The 17,792-nt window shown below is 43.0% G+C and overlaps 1 protein-coding gene across 1 annotated transcript in view; it reads left to right on the forward strand.

Annotated features, from left to right (window-relative positions):
• The first annotated feature begins 1,841 nt into the window (after nt 1-1,841).
• Nucleotides 1,842-17,792, forward strand: part of LOC148025237 (uncharacterized) — a 113,530-nt gene continuing 97,579 nt past the window's right edge. Inside the window, exons 1-3 of the mRNA XM_087693666.1 lie at nt 1,842-2,069; nt 2,201-2,276; nt 2,514-2,587. Of these exons, the coding sequence (XP_087549792.1) occupies nt 1,842-2,069; nt 2,201-2,276; nt 2,514-2,587 (378 nt within the window). The remainder of the gene's footprint in view (nt 2,070-2,200; nt 2,277-2,513; nt 2,588-17,792) is intronic.

Raw genomic sequence — 17,792 nt, forward strand, 5'->3', positions numbered from 1 at the left:
ATGGTACCATAAGTTTGATGCATTCATGCAGTCACACGGCTACAATCGCAATGCTATGGATCTGTGCTTGTACATGAAGCAAGCCCGTGACGGTTCTTTACTGATTTTGGTACTCTATGTGGATGACATGCTGTTAACAGGGACAGCTCATGAGGAGCTCGATGCTCTTAAGGTTGAGCTCAAGAAGAGCTTTGAGATTAAAGATCTGGGATATGTCTCTCATATACTTGGTATGTGCATCACGCGTGATAGATCTTAGGGACTCCTCTATCTATCATAGAGGGAGTATGTACATAAAGTCCTTGAGTGCTTCCGCATGTAGGATGTTAATCCTATTGGATGTCCATTACCTTCTCATGTGAAGATTTCATAGGCCGATTGTTCACAGATAGCCTATGCATCAGCCGTGGGTAGTCTTATGTATGCTATGATAGCCACCCATCCAGATATATGCAAATAGTAGAAAGTCCACTTCTGGCTATGTGCTCACTTATGCTGGAGGGACTATCTCTTAGATATCCTGGGTGTAAAAGTGTACGGCCCTTTCTACTACAGAGACCGAGTATATTGCAACCACAGAGGCTTGCAAGGAGGCTATCTGGTTAGGCGGTTTGATTGTAGACCTTGGTATGACAGATGCTATGTCTACACTGCATTCGGATTCTGAGTGTCATTTAGTTGGCCAAGAATTCGGTCTTCCATGCGAAGACGAAACATATTGAGGTGAGGTATCACTTCATTCGCGAGGTCATTGAGGACAAGTCTATTGACCTTGTCAAGTTTCCGATTGAGCAGAATCCTGCAGACTTGCTCACGAAAAGCCTCACTACCGAGCACTTTGCCTTCCTCAGGAGATTGATGGGCATTGGATGAGATGACGTTTTTTTCCTCATCCTGTTGTACATGTATACATGTTGTAATGTCTTTTCTTTTTTCTCTCTTACTGGGGTAGATTTGCCTTTAAGTGGGAGGCTGTTGGGGGTAAAGACATCTCCGCCTAGCCGCCCGTGTATTACTATACTGACAGTACCCACCACTGTGCACATTGCAGGTGGCAGGCGCCCGTCACAGTCACTTATTTTTTATTATTTTAGTGACAGTTTGAATAAAGGAAGGCCCGGCCACACATTGTGGTTGTTGGAGTTCCCATTTCTTGTCTCTCTCTTTCTTGCTCTTGCTCTCCTACCATAGCTCTTGCATGCAAGCTTCGATCCTTCTCACCTTTCACGTATCTAGATTTTATATGTGACAACTAATTTAACAGTTTCAATGTACAGTACAAAATATATAGTGCGGTGTGGTGGTGTGGGCGACATTTTCTCATCGAGCGCATTGATAAAATGCGCTCAACGAATTGTGGTGTCATACCAAAGTTCAAGCAAGAGAGCCGACGGCAAACCACAGATCCAAACACCGTTATAGATGAGATTGAGTATTTTGGAAATTTACAAAGTATTATCACGGTGGATTACCATAGCTTTTCCATGATCATATTCGATGTGCAGTGGTTTAAAGTGGTATTAGAAGGAGTCGGGGCGACCATTCGATGAGGTCCATCTGGATTTCTTGAAATAGATTCTGAAAAAAGATGGTTGGATCTATGTGACACGTTTGTTTTGCTAGTCCATTGTGAACAGGTGCATGAACTATTTTTTTAAATTTTATTATGACATGGTATATGTCACAAATGTTGAATCTCTATTGTATGTAATTTTGAACATGTAATTTTCTATCCAAATCCCTGCCAATCTCGATGGTGGTATGTTGTGCCTTTAGCTCCTTGAAGTGCGAGAGTGTATGATAAACACAACATTTTCAGCATAGACGAGGATAATATACAGATGGAGAGGTCAGTATTGCAAGGGGTGGAGATCAAGGAGTGTGTAGAGGAGGCAGAATCAGGTAACGATGACAGAAAGATAGGAGGCCAAGAATTCTTTGAGAACGAGGTGGACTCAACCTTTTGTGGTGACTTGTTTATCGACCTTTCAGTCTATGCAGAGTTGTGCCAGAAGATTGACATGGGACCATATGCTACGTCATACTTGCAGCATCCACATACACAATTCGTTGATGAATCACTTATAAGAGTAATCTAGAATATGCATTTTAGGTAACGTCATTTTTTTCAGAGTTATATTACCGTGCTTTGCTTGAATCTTTATATTGACTATGCTAACATCACTTTTTGTCTATACAGGTGACCTTTGACTATATTTTGGAGAGCACGATGAGTCAAAGGATGAGCGACGAGGAGTTGTATGACATATTTACACGTATGTCTCTAGATCATATGGCTCGATTCAGAGATATTGTGGACTAGGAGCTATGTCAGCCGTTCCATTAGATCTACATCGGCACACTTTGATGCTTCGGTTTCTAATAGGCGAGGTCGACGCACCAAACTTGGGCTGGATGGAGGGAGTGGTTATGGGAAATGCTGTGAAGACGTGGATGTGGTGAGCCTACGGTTGGTTCGAGATATAGGTGCTACTTCTCGATCTTGTGCTCAGGTGGTTATTATGGAGGCATCGATGCAGTGCCTTCGTCTCGTCTTCTAGTGGTGATGCAAGAGGCATATTCTACGGTAGATTCCATGAGACCATGGTAGATTTCGTGAGGTTTTGCGGTGGATTTTGTAAAATTATATTTATTTACTGGGGCTCGTACACAAGGTGGATTCTTTGTGTGAAAAGTTGATGGGAACGCTTGTCATTTTCGAGCGTCACGTTAATTTAATATGTAAGTGGATGATTCCGCAAAATACATAATTAAATTAATGGACGTTTATGAGTTTAGAGTACGCACTTGTATTAAATTAAGGCTAGAACAGAGTTCCAACCTATTTATTTATTTCGTAGCTGAAGACTGCTAAGTATTCACTTTTTTCAGTTTAATTTTATTATTTTCTAACAATTGTGAATGCTTCAGTTGATGTGTAGATCGAGCAACGGTGGCATTGGAAAGCACTACACGATAGCGTGTATTCAAGAAGTAATTATCATTTTTGTTGGGCACGTGTCTTATCATTAAAGGCATGGCACTAATATTTATTTAGGCATGCTTATTTATTGAAGCGCTTGACATATATCTATTATTTTGTATACGCATGGATGTACGGTTTAAATATTTATTATTTGACATTGTATTTGTGCACAGCCCAACTCTTGGGCCGCCCAACTGCTTTATTCTTTATTTGGATAAAAGCAAACAAAAAAGCTAAAGCATGTTAATGGTAAAATTGGGCTATTTTTGAGCTTTGAGATGAATAAATTAATAAATACATGCTTTGTGGAGTGCTCACATAAGGCATGGGGAAAATTTGTATCCAATTGGTCTTTTTGCCTCATGTCGTGCAAGTTTATTCTCTTGAATTTTGTGCTTAAAGTAGAGTTCTTTGTTCTTGGGGACCTTTCGGCGTGCTCGCTACGTATGCATACAACATCCGATTTGCACACCAGGTGGAGTTGTGTCACCTGTAGGGTTTGTCACACCTGTGGGGATATCTACTCTAGTGACTCCATCAGCCCTCCGTAGGTGGCACCCCTATGGGTGCTACTCCAAGAGATACCACCCCTATGGGTACACTAGGTGTAGAGGGGTTTCCTGGTTATGCCAGGAGTGCAATCGTAGATGGGAGAGGACACATTTTAGACATACCCTAGAGGGGTATGGATATGTTGTAGATGATAGGATAGGAGCCATGATCATGAATGATGAGGGAAGGAAGGTGATGGCTCGTATGAGAGAGTTATGCCAACAAGTTTTTTGGCACAACGTCTTGGACCATTAGAAGAACATATCCGAGGGGAGCAAGAACTACATAGTAGTATCCTAGTATGAGGAGTTTTCAATATCCACCGCGACAGAGAGGTTTTCCATAGGCTGGATGATGGAGTGCATGCGTGCATATATGTCATATAGACGATCAGACACAAGCAAGGCACTGAAGAGTGGCGTCTCGAAGCTCGAGTGGCTCGACGCAGATGATTGACGAAGACTCAGGGAGGAGGCTATAGATTCTTCAAGACGTTGGAGATAGTAGTACGAGGCATCGAGGGCATGATTGGAGGCAAGGGTGGTTTGTACTGACAATCGTGTTTCTAGTAGTTGTATTTTGTTTTCTTTGCAACACTCCATTATACACCGCAATTTCACCGACCTAGAGACTCGATATGTAGAGAGACACGGTCTTACTGTATTGATAGACTGTATCACTACAAGATATAGGCCTTATACCGATGTTAAAAGCGACGAAAATATAAATAAAGAAAATTGCCCCCGTTGTTGCAAAAAGCGTTGTTATTGGCGACACCATAGAACAGTCGGTATTAGCATCGTTATCAGTGTCACTATTTACGTCGGTATCGACGTTGATACCGATGTAAATAACGACGCTTTGCGACACTAATAACGATGCCAATAACGACACATGCATGTAAATTTGCGATGCTAATAGTGACGGTAACATGATTTATTTTTTTTTGTGGCAGGGCAGCAAGCCGCCCTGCCACATATAGCACTATGTGCTTTATTTGGGCCATACAAAATAGTTTCTACACTGTGTACAATGCTCATGTAAATAAAGACAAAGTGTACTTAAATTGTAACACGGATACATGAAATAAATATATGGTCGCATAATGAAAGTGACTGGTACAATCATGGCAAGATATCACTACTACATAGAAAATGTCTACATATATCAGGTGACAAAAAAAGAAGGATGTGTGAGTTCTAGGGATCCAAGGGCGAGCTATACATCCTCGCCATCCGAAAGCTCATCCCGCCACAAAGGAGCATTAAATGGACTCTGCAAAAAAATAAACAACTAGACATCAGTCCACCATACAATAATGCATTCTAATTAAACATGGTAACTACGGACAAGAAAGATGAGTGACTTACAGGGCCACTGCATCTATACAATCGGTCGATCAATGCAGTGAGACTGTGCCTCTCTGCATATCGAGTCTCAAGGCCGGTTGGATCACGATTTGTAATGGAGTGCTGCAAAGGAAACAAAATACTAACTGTTAGAAATACGATTGTCAGTACAAATGATATTGCAAAAAATTTAGCAAGTAAAACAAAAGAAAAACTTACAAAGTCCTCTAGATATGTCCTGTGGCCGCCACTCCCAAGATGATGGACCACTCTGGCCTCTAGTCGTGCACTCGTCGCCTCGTGCTGCTGCTGACTCCAATGTCCTGGAGAATTTGTCGCTTCCTCTCTCAGTCGGCACCAGTTGTCCGCGTCTAGCCACTCAGGCTTTGCAGTCCCACTCTCGAGTGCCTTGCATGTGTCCAATCGTCTGTGTGACATATATACATGCATACACTCCATTATCTAGCCTGTAGAAAGCCTATCTGTTGTGGCTGGAACTGGAAACTCCTCATACAAGGATGCTACTATGTAGTCCTTGCTCTCCTCTGGTATGTTTTCCAATGATCCAAGACGTTGTGCCGAAAAACTTATTGGCACAACTCTCTCATGCGAGCCATCACCCTTCTCCCCTCATCATTCATGATGATAGCTCCTGACCTATCATCTACAAGATGAGGCATACCCCTCTAGGGTATGCCTAAGATGGGTCCTCTCCCACTTGACTACACTCCTGGGCATATCCAGGAGACCCCTGTATATCTTGTGTACCGACCGGGATAGTATCTATCGGAGTAGCACCCATAGGGATGCCACCTACGGACGGTTGAGCAAAAGTTGGAGTAACTGGAGTAGATGTCCCCATAGGTGTGATAAATCTCGGAGATGACGCAACTCCAGCAGAACGACGAGACGGAGACACCGCGTCTGTGCCTCCATAGCAACCACCTGAACCACACTCTCTAGAACCGTTACGAGAGCGAGGAGTAGTATCTGTATCCCAAGCCGATCGCGAGCTCACTGCATTCGTATCTCTGCAGCATCCCCCTGACCCTGAAGCACTCCCTCCCTTTGGCCCAAGTCTGGAGCATCAACCTCATCTGCTCGAAGCTGAAGCATCTGATCGTGTAGAAGTAGATCTAATAGAGCGGCCTAACGATGTTCGAGACAGCTCCTGGTCCGCTATGTCTCTAAATCTCACCATCTGATCTAGAGACATGCTCGTGAAGATATCCTGCAACTCCTCATCGCTCATCCCTCGACTCATCCTAATGATCTAAGTATCTGCAAAGGTTACCTGCACAGACAAAAAATGATGTTAGCATAATCAATTTAAATCATACAAAGCACAGTAATATAAATCTTTAAAAAATGATCTTACTTAAAATGCATATCTTATGTACCCTTATAAGAGATTAGTGAACGAATTGAGTAAGTGGATGCTCCAAGTATGAAGTATCCTATGGTCCCATGTCAATCTCCTGACACAACTCGGCATAAATTGGAAGGTCGATAGACATGTCACCACAAAAGGATGAGTCCACCTCATTCTCAAAGAATTCTTGGACTCCTGTATTTCCATCATTGTTATCTAATGCTGGCTCCTTTACATGCTCTAAGCTTTCGGTAGCCTCCATTCCTTGCAATATCAATCCCTCTATTTGCATATTGTCCTCATCTATGCTCGGAATATCGCTTTGATCATATACTCTCGCACTAAATGTATAACATACCACCATCGAGGTTGTCGGGGGTTTGGATAAAAGATTACATGTTCACAAACACGTACAAGAGAGATTTAACTATTGTGACATGTACCATGTCGTAATACAATTAACAAACAAATGAGTTTATGCACTTGTTCACAATGGGCCGGCAACACAAAGGTGTCACGCAAATCCATCCTTTTTTTTTAAAATCTATTTTGAGAAATCCAGATAAACCTCGTCGAATTGTTGCTCCAGCTTCTTCAAGTACGACTTTGAACCACTGCACATCGAATAGTATCATAGAGAAGCTACAGTAATCCACTGTAACAATACTTTGCAAGTTCTCAAAATACTCCATCTCATCTATAACCGTGTTTCGATCCGTTGCTCGTCGTCGGCTCTCTTGCTCGAACCTTGTCATGATACCACAGTCTGTTGTGGAGTGCATTTTGTCAATACGTCCATGCAAAAATATTGTTTGTGCGACCACACTGCACTATATATTTTGTAATGTACATTGAAACACTTAATTAGTTGTCGCATACAAAATATAGATACGACAAATTCTAAACACATCATTATCTTTGGACTACATCCCCTCGAGAATTCCTAGTCCTCGGTTGAGATCTCCGCCCCTTTGCGAGATGCTACGGTCAAAGCTCCATGCAAACATCGCGTTGACATAAACCGCGGCATCTCCTCTATGCCCGTGGGATATCGAATCAGTCGCGCATACTACGTTGAAAATTCTGATCGCGCTTCCTCTCGATCTTGCCTAGCTTGCTAGTACGTGCCGACTCCCTACCGAGCCACGTTTCCATATAGGCATGGTGCAACATATAAAAGCGATTCACTTTCTCCTCCATTGTAGCATCCATTATTTTTTCTACCCCATTTTCAACCACCACATCTTCGGTCAGTCTATCATCATCCTTCAACGACCATAGTATATTGTTGTCTGGATCCACCGTTGGTAGCCATTATGAAATATGCACTAGTGCCTTAGACACCAACCAACCTTCAGTCATGCTACCTTCTGGCCGAGCTCGTTGTCGCACAAAGCCTTTCAGGGCTTTCATGAAGCGCTCCAAGAAGAACATCCATCGAGTATGTCCAGCAATCTCTACTTCATCTACAAGATGCACAAGAAGGTGGATTTGTATCGTGAGCATGCTGGTAGGCAGGTAATTCTCAAAGAGACAGACCGTTTTCACTGCTCCCCGCCTCGCGGATTCAATAGAGAACGTCTTAATCTCCTTCTGTGAGATCCATTGCACTAAATTCGACAACCTATAAATGGCCCCGCGTATTTCTGGAGTAAGGCATCCTGCGATCGTGATTAGTAGTACAAACTGCTACAAATGAGAAAGCATTATGAATAATGACTACAATCCAAATAGCAAAATATGTAGGTCACTTACAATCCATCCGTAGTACAAACTTGACATATCTTATGCAAATCATGGGATTTTAGCCCTGATAAATTGGTCGTCTTTAGAAAATGCAGACCTGAGAGAACGCATCATACCCATCGGAGTGCAGATAGACTTGACTATTTGCTTCACAATGCGCTATTCTTTAGTGGACAAAACCCAAGGAGCGCGAGTAGCTACACGTGACCATCAGCACTTGATTGCGGTCAAAGCGCCTCCATCTTGCCTATCTCCTTCAAATCCATTCATACCCCTATAGTGTCTCTCTTTCCTGTGATGTGGTCCCATAGCAAGCTGCCCACGTTCTTGAAAATATGAATGGGATCCAACAAGTGGTTGATCTATAAGTGGGTCCAATATGGCAACTCCTAGAAAATTGAGAACCGTCGCATTCCATTTGGATGTGACTCTGCGTGGACCATTTTCAGCTCGTACCAGCTTTGGACATTTATATGTATTGGAGGTCGTCCAAGCAAACCTTTCCTGAGTTCATGACCCTCTGACAAGAAATTAGCGTGTCCTTGATATACCATCTTCTTCATGGTTCGTGACCTTCGGGAGTCTAACTGTGGCCCGCACAATGGACATGCATGATAACTTGAGGTAATCAGACCTGTCTTAACACCTCTATCCAATGAATACAAACTTAAACGAGCTATGATAGAAATTACCAATAAGAACGGAAGCCTATTTACCTGAGCACTCTCCGAATCCCGGAAAGTCATGCATCATCCACATGAGAATGGCTCAAATATTCGCGGACCGTCAACCATCGCGCTTGCTTATATCTTGCATAGTGACCCTCTCCTCCCACAAAATCTTAAGCTCATTGACTAATGGATGAAGATACACATCCATATTTTTGAACTCCATCTATGGACCTCCAGTCCATAGAGGAGGACGTGGTAACTCTAGAGGCAGGGGGAGCCAAAGAGGTCGTGGTGGATGGCAAAGAGGCCAAAATGCAAACAGTAATGTTGAATGCTACTACTGTGGTAAAGTGGGTCATATGGCTAAAGACTGCTATAAAAAGCAGAATGACATAATGAATGGAAAACTGCAATAAGGGAATTATGCATCTTCTAGTAGACAGGGTGATGACAGAAATGAGCATTTGTTTATGGTGCAGCACATAAACAATTCTATGACAAGTGCAGAAGAAAGTAACGATGTATGGTATGTTGACTCAAGTGCATCAAACCACATGACAGGTCATGCAGAATGGATGGAGGATGCAAGGAAAATGGAAAAACCAGGATTTGTGGAGACTGGTGATGATACTGCACATCCGATTGTGCAGATTGGAAAAATTCCTTTGTCTATGCAGGATGGGAAAAAGAAATACATGTCCGATGTATTTCATGTCCCGAATATCACCAAGAATCTGGTTTTTGTTGGTCAAATGGTTGAACAGGGCTTGCAGGTCAGATTTAATCCTCATGGATGCTTTGTTGAGGATATGAAAAATAAAGGTCGCTTGATAGCAAAAGGAAAGAAGAAGGGCAGGATGTTTACATTGGATGCAGACATGTCTGAATTGAGTGCAGCAATGTTTGCACATGGGACCGGTGTAGTTGCAGATATTGATATCTGGCATAAACGCATTGGTCATGTTAATGTACAGCGACTTAAATCAATGCAGGCCCAAAATACAGCGACTTAAATCAATGCATAAACGCATTGGTCAGTTTGGAAAACAGGCAAGGAAACCATTTCCTAGACATGTTCAAGAGAGTAAGAAGCAATTGGAATTGATCCACTCTGATGTGTGGACTACTAAAGCTGCATCTCTTGGAGGCTGTCATTATTTTGTTACTTTTATTGATGACTATAGCAGAAAAGTTTAGGTGTATTTTATGAAAAAGAAAAGTGAAGTTTTTGGGCATTTCAAAACTCTTAAAGCTATGGTTGAAAAAAAAACAGGACTGCAAATAAAATGCCTAAGGTCAGATGGAGGGGGAGAGTACCTCTCAAATGAGTTTGCAAGGTTCTTGCAGGAGCATGGCATAAAGCAGCAATATTCATGTAGTCATACCCCACAGCAAAATGGAATTGCAGAAATAAAAAAACAAGCATATTGGAGAGGTATCTCGTGCCATGCTCAATGAAAAAGGCCTGCCAGATTTTTATTGGGCTGAAGCAGTTGCTACAGCAGTCTACATAATGAACAGGACTCCCACTGCAGCAATACATGGAATGACTCCAGAGGAGAGGTATATTGGTAGGAAACCAGATATTTTTCATTTGAAAATCTTTGGTTGCATTGCCTATGTTCATGTGCCAGATGAGTTGAGATCCAAGTTGGATCCAAAAGCTGAGAAGTGCATCTTTATTGGTTACTCTCTGCAGCAGAACTCGTAAGTTTACAGTGAGCAGAGATGTTGTTTTTGATGAGATGAGTAGCTGGTATAAACCAGTAAATGTGATTGATGATGTAGATGCACAAAATGGTAATGCTGCACAGAATTCACAGCAGCAGTCACAAAATATTAGTGGACCTGGAGTGTCCTCTAGCAGTGGTTCACATTCTTCGCCATGGACAGGCAGATTGAGATCAGGAGAATCTTCTCAAAGCAATGCAGATAGTGGTATGCAGGTTTCACGAAAAGGAAAAGAGAAGGTAGATCAGCCCATGTTTGATGTGAATGCAGGTCACTCTTATGTGGATGGTGAATCCAGTGGCTCAGAACAGAGCATTGATGATGAGTTGGGTATTCCTTCTATTGTTACACCTGGAGTAAGGAAGACCAGGGATGTTTTGAGAGCACCTGGGAGTGAACCTACTTTGCGCAGGTCTACCAGAGCTAGGTATCCTGTGGATAGGCTGAAATATGATGGATTTACAGCCATTCACTATGCATATATGGTCAAAGTGATACAGGAACCAGAACCCACTTCTTTTGAGCAAGCCATGGGAAAAGAAAAATGGGAGAAAGCCATGGATGAAGAAATGGATGCCTTGGAAGCAAATGCTACATGGGAATTGGTACCTTTACCTAAAGGTAAGAATGCAATTGGCTGTAAGTGGGTTTATAAGGTGAAGCACAATGCAGATGGTTCTGTGAACAGATACAAGGCAAGATTAGTAGTCAAGGGGTATGCATAAACATATGGCATTGACTATGAAGAAACATTCAGCCCGGTTGCAAGGATGGCAACCGTAAGAGCAATCATTGCTATGGCTACATCAAAGGGATGGTCTTTACATCAGATGGATGTAAAGAATGCCTTCTTGCATGGTGATTTGCAAGAAGAGGTCTATATGGAGCAGCCACCAGGTTATGTGCATGCTGTTCATCCTGAGTTTGTTTGCAGGTTGAAGAAAGCCTTGTATGGCTTGAAGCAAGCACCTAGAGCATGGTCTGACAAGATAGGACAGTATCTTGTCACTATTGGCTTTCAGATTTCCAAGGCAGATTTCTCACTTTATGTGAGAAAAATAGAGAAAGGTATTATGCTACTTGTCATTTATGTTGATGATTTGATTATGACAGGTGACAGTGATGAAGATATCCTTCATGTGAAAATGCTATTGAAGTAAAAGTTTGAAATGAAGGATTTGGGAGAGCTGTGTTATTTCTTGGGCATTGAGGTGATTAGATCACCAAGTGGGATACAGCTCTTGCAGAGGCAGTATGGATTGGACATGCTGTCCAAATATGGGATGACAGGCTGTAAGCCTATTTCAGTTCCTTTGGAGCAGAATGTGAAGCTGAGCACAGATGCAAGTGAGCTTCTGGAAGACCCTACTATGTACAGACGCATAGTAGGAAGTTTGATTTATATGACTATTACCAGGCCAGATTTGAGCTATGTTGTTGGATTGGTAAGTCAGTTTATGCAGGCTCCAAGGAAACCGCATTTGGATGCGGCGAGACGCATACTCAGGTATGTGAAGTCCACATTGCAGTATGGACTATTTTATGAGACTGGGGTTCAGATACAGCTGCATGGATACACTGATGCTGATTGGGCTGGTAGTATTTCTGATAGACGATCTACCAGTGGATATGTGTTCTCTTTTGGGAGTGCTGCAGTCACTTGGAGCAGCAAGAAACAGCCTACAGTTGCCTTGTCGAGCACAGAGGCCGAGTACAGGGGTGCAGCAATGGCTGCATGTGAGGTAGCTCGGTTGCATAAGCTACTTTATGATATGCATCAGCCTACAGATGGGCCAGTTGTCATTTATTGTGACAACATGAGCAGTATACACTTGGCAAATAACCCAATCTATCATGCTAGAACAAAGCACATTGAGGTGCATTATCACTATGTGCGAGAGAGAGTTTTACTAGGTCTTATTGATCTAGTTTATGTCAGCACAGAGGATCAGGTAGCTGACATATTCACGAAGGCATTGGGCGCAGAGAAGTTGCGCAAGTTCAGAGACCTGCTTGGTGTGTAGGAATTGGGATTGAGCTCGAGGGGGAGTGTTGAGATATCGAGCTCCACTCGTGATATGCCAGGGTGACCGTTGTGCATTTATGTCACCGACTTGTCAGTTGCAGATGCGGTTGGTATACCGCCCATGAATAATAGCTAGATTATAGCTATCCTTATCTACTCTAGTTTTGGCTCAGTTAGTATGCCACCTTAGTTATTTGAGTTTGGTTTGAGACCCATATATAGGGTTCTTCTATTTCTTTGTATGAGAGTTCTTTTGGCTTACACAAACTAAGAAGAGGAAAACTATTTTCAGCCTCCACCTCTGTGTGTATTCCCCCATTGTGCAAGCAAGAAAGCTACAAGTGAGACTCCTTCCTTCTCTCCCACAATCTTGACAACCATGTCTATGAAAGAGTACAAACATAGTATTAGAACTCCCAATGAAGAAAGGGAAAAATAGTAGAGAAATGGGATAAAAGAGACCAAACCTGCACAACACAAGGGAGGGGGATTCCAAAATCAGGAGCCCCCCCTCACATTGTGCGAGGTGAGAGGTACTATAGAACATGAGGGGTGGGGGTCCCAAAATTTGGAGGCCCCCCTTTGTGTTGTGCGGTCTCGGGTATCTCACATTGTGCAGTTTTCTCCACATAACGTGAGGGTGGGTGGTCGATACATTAGAAGGTCCCCACCCTTGCATTGTGCAGCTCCTGGCCGCCACCGTGATGGGGGGAACCACACAATGCAAGGGCGGGGTCACAACATAGAAGGCCTCCCCCTCATGTTGTGCAACTCCTTGACAAGGTGGGAGAGGACCACACAATGTGAGGGTGGGGTCACAACATAGAAGTCTCCCCCTCATGTTGTGCAGCTCCTTGACGAGGTGGGGAAGGACCACACAATGCAAGGGTGGGGGGTTGCTACATTAGGAGGTCCCCACCCTCACGTTGTGTAGCTCTTAGCTACCTATGGGGAACCACACAATGCGAGGGTAGGGTCACAACATAGGACACCTCCAGCTTGCGCCATGTGGCTCTAGACGGGTGGGGGAGGACCACACAATGTGAGGGCGGGGGGTTGCAAGATTGGGAAGGCCCCCCCTCATATTGTGCGACTCTTGTTGGGGGGGACTGCACAACGTGAGGGGGGTGGGTCGAGATTTTTCCATGCTATCCCCTTGTGTTGTGCAAGTCCTGGGCCAGCACTATGCAAGGGGAGAGTGCTCTTTCAGCTTGTTATAGCCATATCGAGTTGTGCAAGCTTCATAGGAGGAGACACTTACCACCTTAGATGAGCACTGAGAGCTATTGAGGTTCGAGAGGCTTGCAAATGCAAAGTGAAAAATCAATTGACTATCAAATTTTGTGCTATATATGATGCTTACATGTGCTGACATCACTCAATGCCATGTCAGCAAGAGCATGCACCCACACATGTGAGAATTAAAAGTGCATGCATGTGTCCACCACCATGGTCCCTTTGCATGTGAAGAAATGAGTGAGGCACCACATGTCCACCAACAAAGTTCCTTGCATGTGCCGTAGTGAATGCACACGTAGTCACCATGTGTACAATACCTGTGGCTATAAAGAGTCCAGATTCATCCCCTATTTTTGCACTCACTTGCTCCCTCTCTCTCGGTCTACTCTCTCTCTCTCTCTCTCTCTCTCTCTCTCTCTCTCTCTCTCTCTCTCTCTCTCTCTCTCTCTCTCTCTCTCTCTCTCTCTCTCTCTCTCTCTCTCTCTCTCTCTCTCTCTCTATCTCACACCCTTCCCCTAGCTCGTGTTGCTTGATCGATGGTCCGTTCTTGCTCTTTGTCCTAAGGTGTGGCCGTTGTTGCACTCGATGGTCCGTTCTTGCTCTTTGTCCTAAGGTGTGGCCTTTGTTGCACTCTCTTTTGGACTCCTATTGTTTTGATATAGTAGCTTGTACCCCCCTCCCCCTCCCCTAGGTGTTGGAACCACATAATATGAGGAGGGGGGTTTGAAAATTTTGAGCCCCCCCTTTGTGTTGTGTAGTCCCCTCTTCCAAAACAACCAATAAGGACCAACAAAACATGAGAGGAGGGCCTCGATATTTTAAATCACCCCCCACCACGCATACAAACAAAGGGAGCGCCCCTCAGCTAATTTCTTGGGCTTGACTATAGCTCTCCTACACCTAGGGATTTGCCCCAAATACGCCATGAACACATAAAGCAAGTACGATACATTGTCCCAAAACAGGGACCAACAAAATGTGAGAGGAGAGCCTCAATATTTTGAACCCCCCCTCGTGTTATGCAGTCACCCCACCCAAAACAAGGACCAACACAATGTGAGAGGAGGGCCTCGAGATTTGAACCTCCCCTTGCATTGTGCTATTTTTCCTCATCCCCGCTCTAAACCACGAAGAACCCACACAATGAAAGGGGAGGGGCTTGAGATTTTGAAAACCCCCGCTTGCTCTTGTGCTGGTTTGCCCCATCCCAATCTGCCAAGGACTCGCACAATGAGATTGGGGGGGCTCAAGATTTTGGATCCCCATGCCCCTTGTGTTGTCCGAGTCCACCCCACCCCAAATATTTAAGGACCCCCACAATGAGAGGGGGGACTCAAGGTTTTGAAACCTTCCCCTCCACCCCTCGCATTGTCCGTGTCCCCCTTTGTTGATTGGTGTTTCTCATATAGTTGTGTTTACAGATATGGATGCTACACATGTGTAGCGTATGGAAGGGATTCCTGAGCCTATGAGGAGTGAAGCCAGTCCTAATGCTCCAACACAAGAGCCTGCTAGTTTTGAAGGCACTCCTAGCAGTCTCACACAAGAGCCTAGGAGGAGTGGTCGCAGTCCTGAGAAGATGCTTGTATATTTCCTTGGTTCAGTGGGACAAGAGTATGTGCTACCATAAGTATCCCAGGTGTTTTCTATTGTTGCCTCTGTGGACGAATGGATCAAGGCCTCGCAAGTCTACCTTGAGGAATATGAGGCCACTTTTTTGGAGTAGACGTCTGCTAGGGAGGTTCCTATCAAGGGCATGCAATATGTTCACATGAATGATACCTTTGCTAATAAGCAGCAAAGGAAAAGGTTCTATAGGGTAGTGCTAAGGGTTCCTCAGGGCATGAAGAAGCTAGATCTATAGTACTTTGCACACAATTAGAAGTGTGTTCTGATTGAGTACTTTCATGGGTTTGTATGCCTCCTGCATGTGTTGTAGGGGATGAAGGGAAAGAGCTTGTCTAAGAACTAAAAAATGCACAACAACCTTGTGAAGTGGAGAGAGGGAGTGCAAGAGGTTTCATAGCTAGTAATGTAGTGAGTGAGAGGGAGAAAAGTGCTCAACTCGATGTTGAAGCTTTGAGAAGGGAGAAAGGGAGTATGTTCTCTTGTCCGATATCCAGGCCCATCAGGGAGGACCAATGCCTAAACATTGTTGCACGGAATCTAGAAACAGATTCTAATCTTATTATACTGGATTGGGATAAATATATGCTTGTGGATTCAAATGTCAAGGAAACGAAATACCTCTCCACAACAAAGATTTGGAATATGATATACATGGATGCACTCCAATATGAATCATCCATTCCTTTAGAGGAAGAGTTCGAGGAAACACAAAAAAAATTGAATGTTTCACATTTGGGCAGGCCAAATAAGGACTTGACTCATAAGTCCTTGCAAATTGGCCAATCATCCATTCAAATATGGAGTGAGGAGTTGCTCATTTTAGATGAAAATCAGAAGGTTTGTTTCACAAACTATGTTCATTTGGATACCATGTTGGTTTCCATAAAATTTTTCCTAAGACTCATTGGGTATATTTGCTATTTTTTAGCTTGTTGTCGTGTATGAAGATGGTTTCACAAGCTGTGCAGGTGGCAAATGGAAGGGAGGTTTAGGCAATGACTCTACCTTTGGCCATTACATCAAAGACCTCACCTTTCCAAAGTTTGTTGCGTTCCACCACAAGCTCTCAAGGGACAATGTAGAGTTCCCTCTTTTTGCATTGACCTCACCTTTCCAAAGTTTGTTGCGTTCCACCACAAGCTCTCAAGGGACAATGTAGAGTTCCCTCTTTTTGCATTGAAGACCCTGTCAGGATATCTTCGAGGATATCCTATTAGGTGGAATGCAAACAAGATAATGTTATTGGAGAAACAAGAAGACATGAGAATTTTTGGTCAAGGCCCTAGTTTCCAAAAACTATGTGCCAAATACCACTTAGCATACGTATCATTCAGGTTGATGAGTGGGATCAAGGATCCCAATATGCTTGCAAAATATGGAAAAAGGTGCTTGCTTAAAAGTAGATCAATTCCAAAAATTGATAAAAAATCTTTAAATGAACTAAAGCAACAATTACAAGAAGAAGCTAGGCCATCTTCATAGAAGCCAAGAGTAGAGGAGTGAGCTTCATTATTGTATACTCAAGAATGGTGGTTTTTCGAAAAAAGTGAGTTGTATATTTGTTATGTAAAATGTTTCATCCAAAATAGATAATTGATACGTGCTCCTTTGTGTCAAAATTTCTACAAACACCTCAAGTATTTACAAGGAATTGTTGGTTATGGGTATCCAAGTTTTTCCTTACCTTTGTCTAGTTTGTTGCCACATAGTATGTTTGATTGATGCATTAGAATTCTCCCACGATTCTTTTCTTCTTTGTCTTTCTAAATGTTGCATTACTTTGTTGATTTTAGATGTTATTAGTGCCTTTTTTCTATTAGTTCTATGGACAAGCTTTCTGTATGTCCATTGGAGTAATTCTTCTAAACTATTGGCTTTCTCTACTCCTCCACCGTGACTTCTATGGGTGAAATAGTCAGCACACGCTTGATAATGGGTTTTATCCATACCTTGAGTTGACCACATCGATAACTTGCCATATTTCTTAGCAAACCAAGCGGTGTGGTTAGATATAATGTGCTATCAAATCATAAGAAAGGATGCCAGATTAGTGCTTCATGCACCTGCGATTAAGCAATTATACTTTATCAGATATTGTGAAGATACTAATCATATAGTGGGTAATGTATTAGTCTGTCCATGCACTAACCATTGCCTTTTTAAATTCGTCCAATGCTATTTCAAAGGCTTGGTAGTTATTTGAGTTCCATGCGCATATATCACAAAGCTTAAAGATTTTATCTAAAGACTTCCAAATGTTGACCTTGCATGATTATACTTCACCAATGTCATCATAGTCCATAATTGCATTGTGGATGCACTTCCACCTATTGAATTGAATTCTTTGAGTGGAATATTTTACTTGATTAGGATTATCGAAGGGTGTTTCACACCCCGAACGGAGAGTTCTTTGTCATGTGTCGACCATCCTTTGACCTTTTCTCATCCCTTTCAATCTTCAAATTTCCACCATACAAACCAATGTCTAATA

The sequence above is a fragment of the Lygodium microphyllum genome, chromosome 15, assembly GCF_053477565.2.
Source record: "Lygodium microphyllum isolate KBCC chromosome 15, Lygodium_microphyllum_v1.1.10, whole genome shotgun sequence".
Classification (NCBI taxonomy): domain Eukaryota; kingdom Viridiplantae; phylum Streptophyta; class Polypodiopsida; order Schizaeales; family Lygodiaceae; genus Lygodium; species Lygodium microphyllum.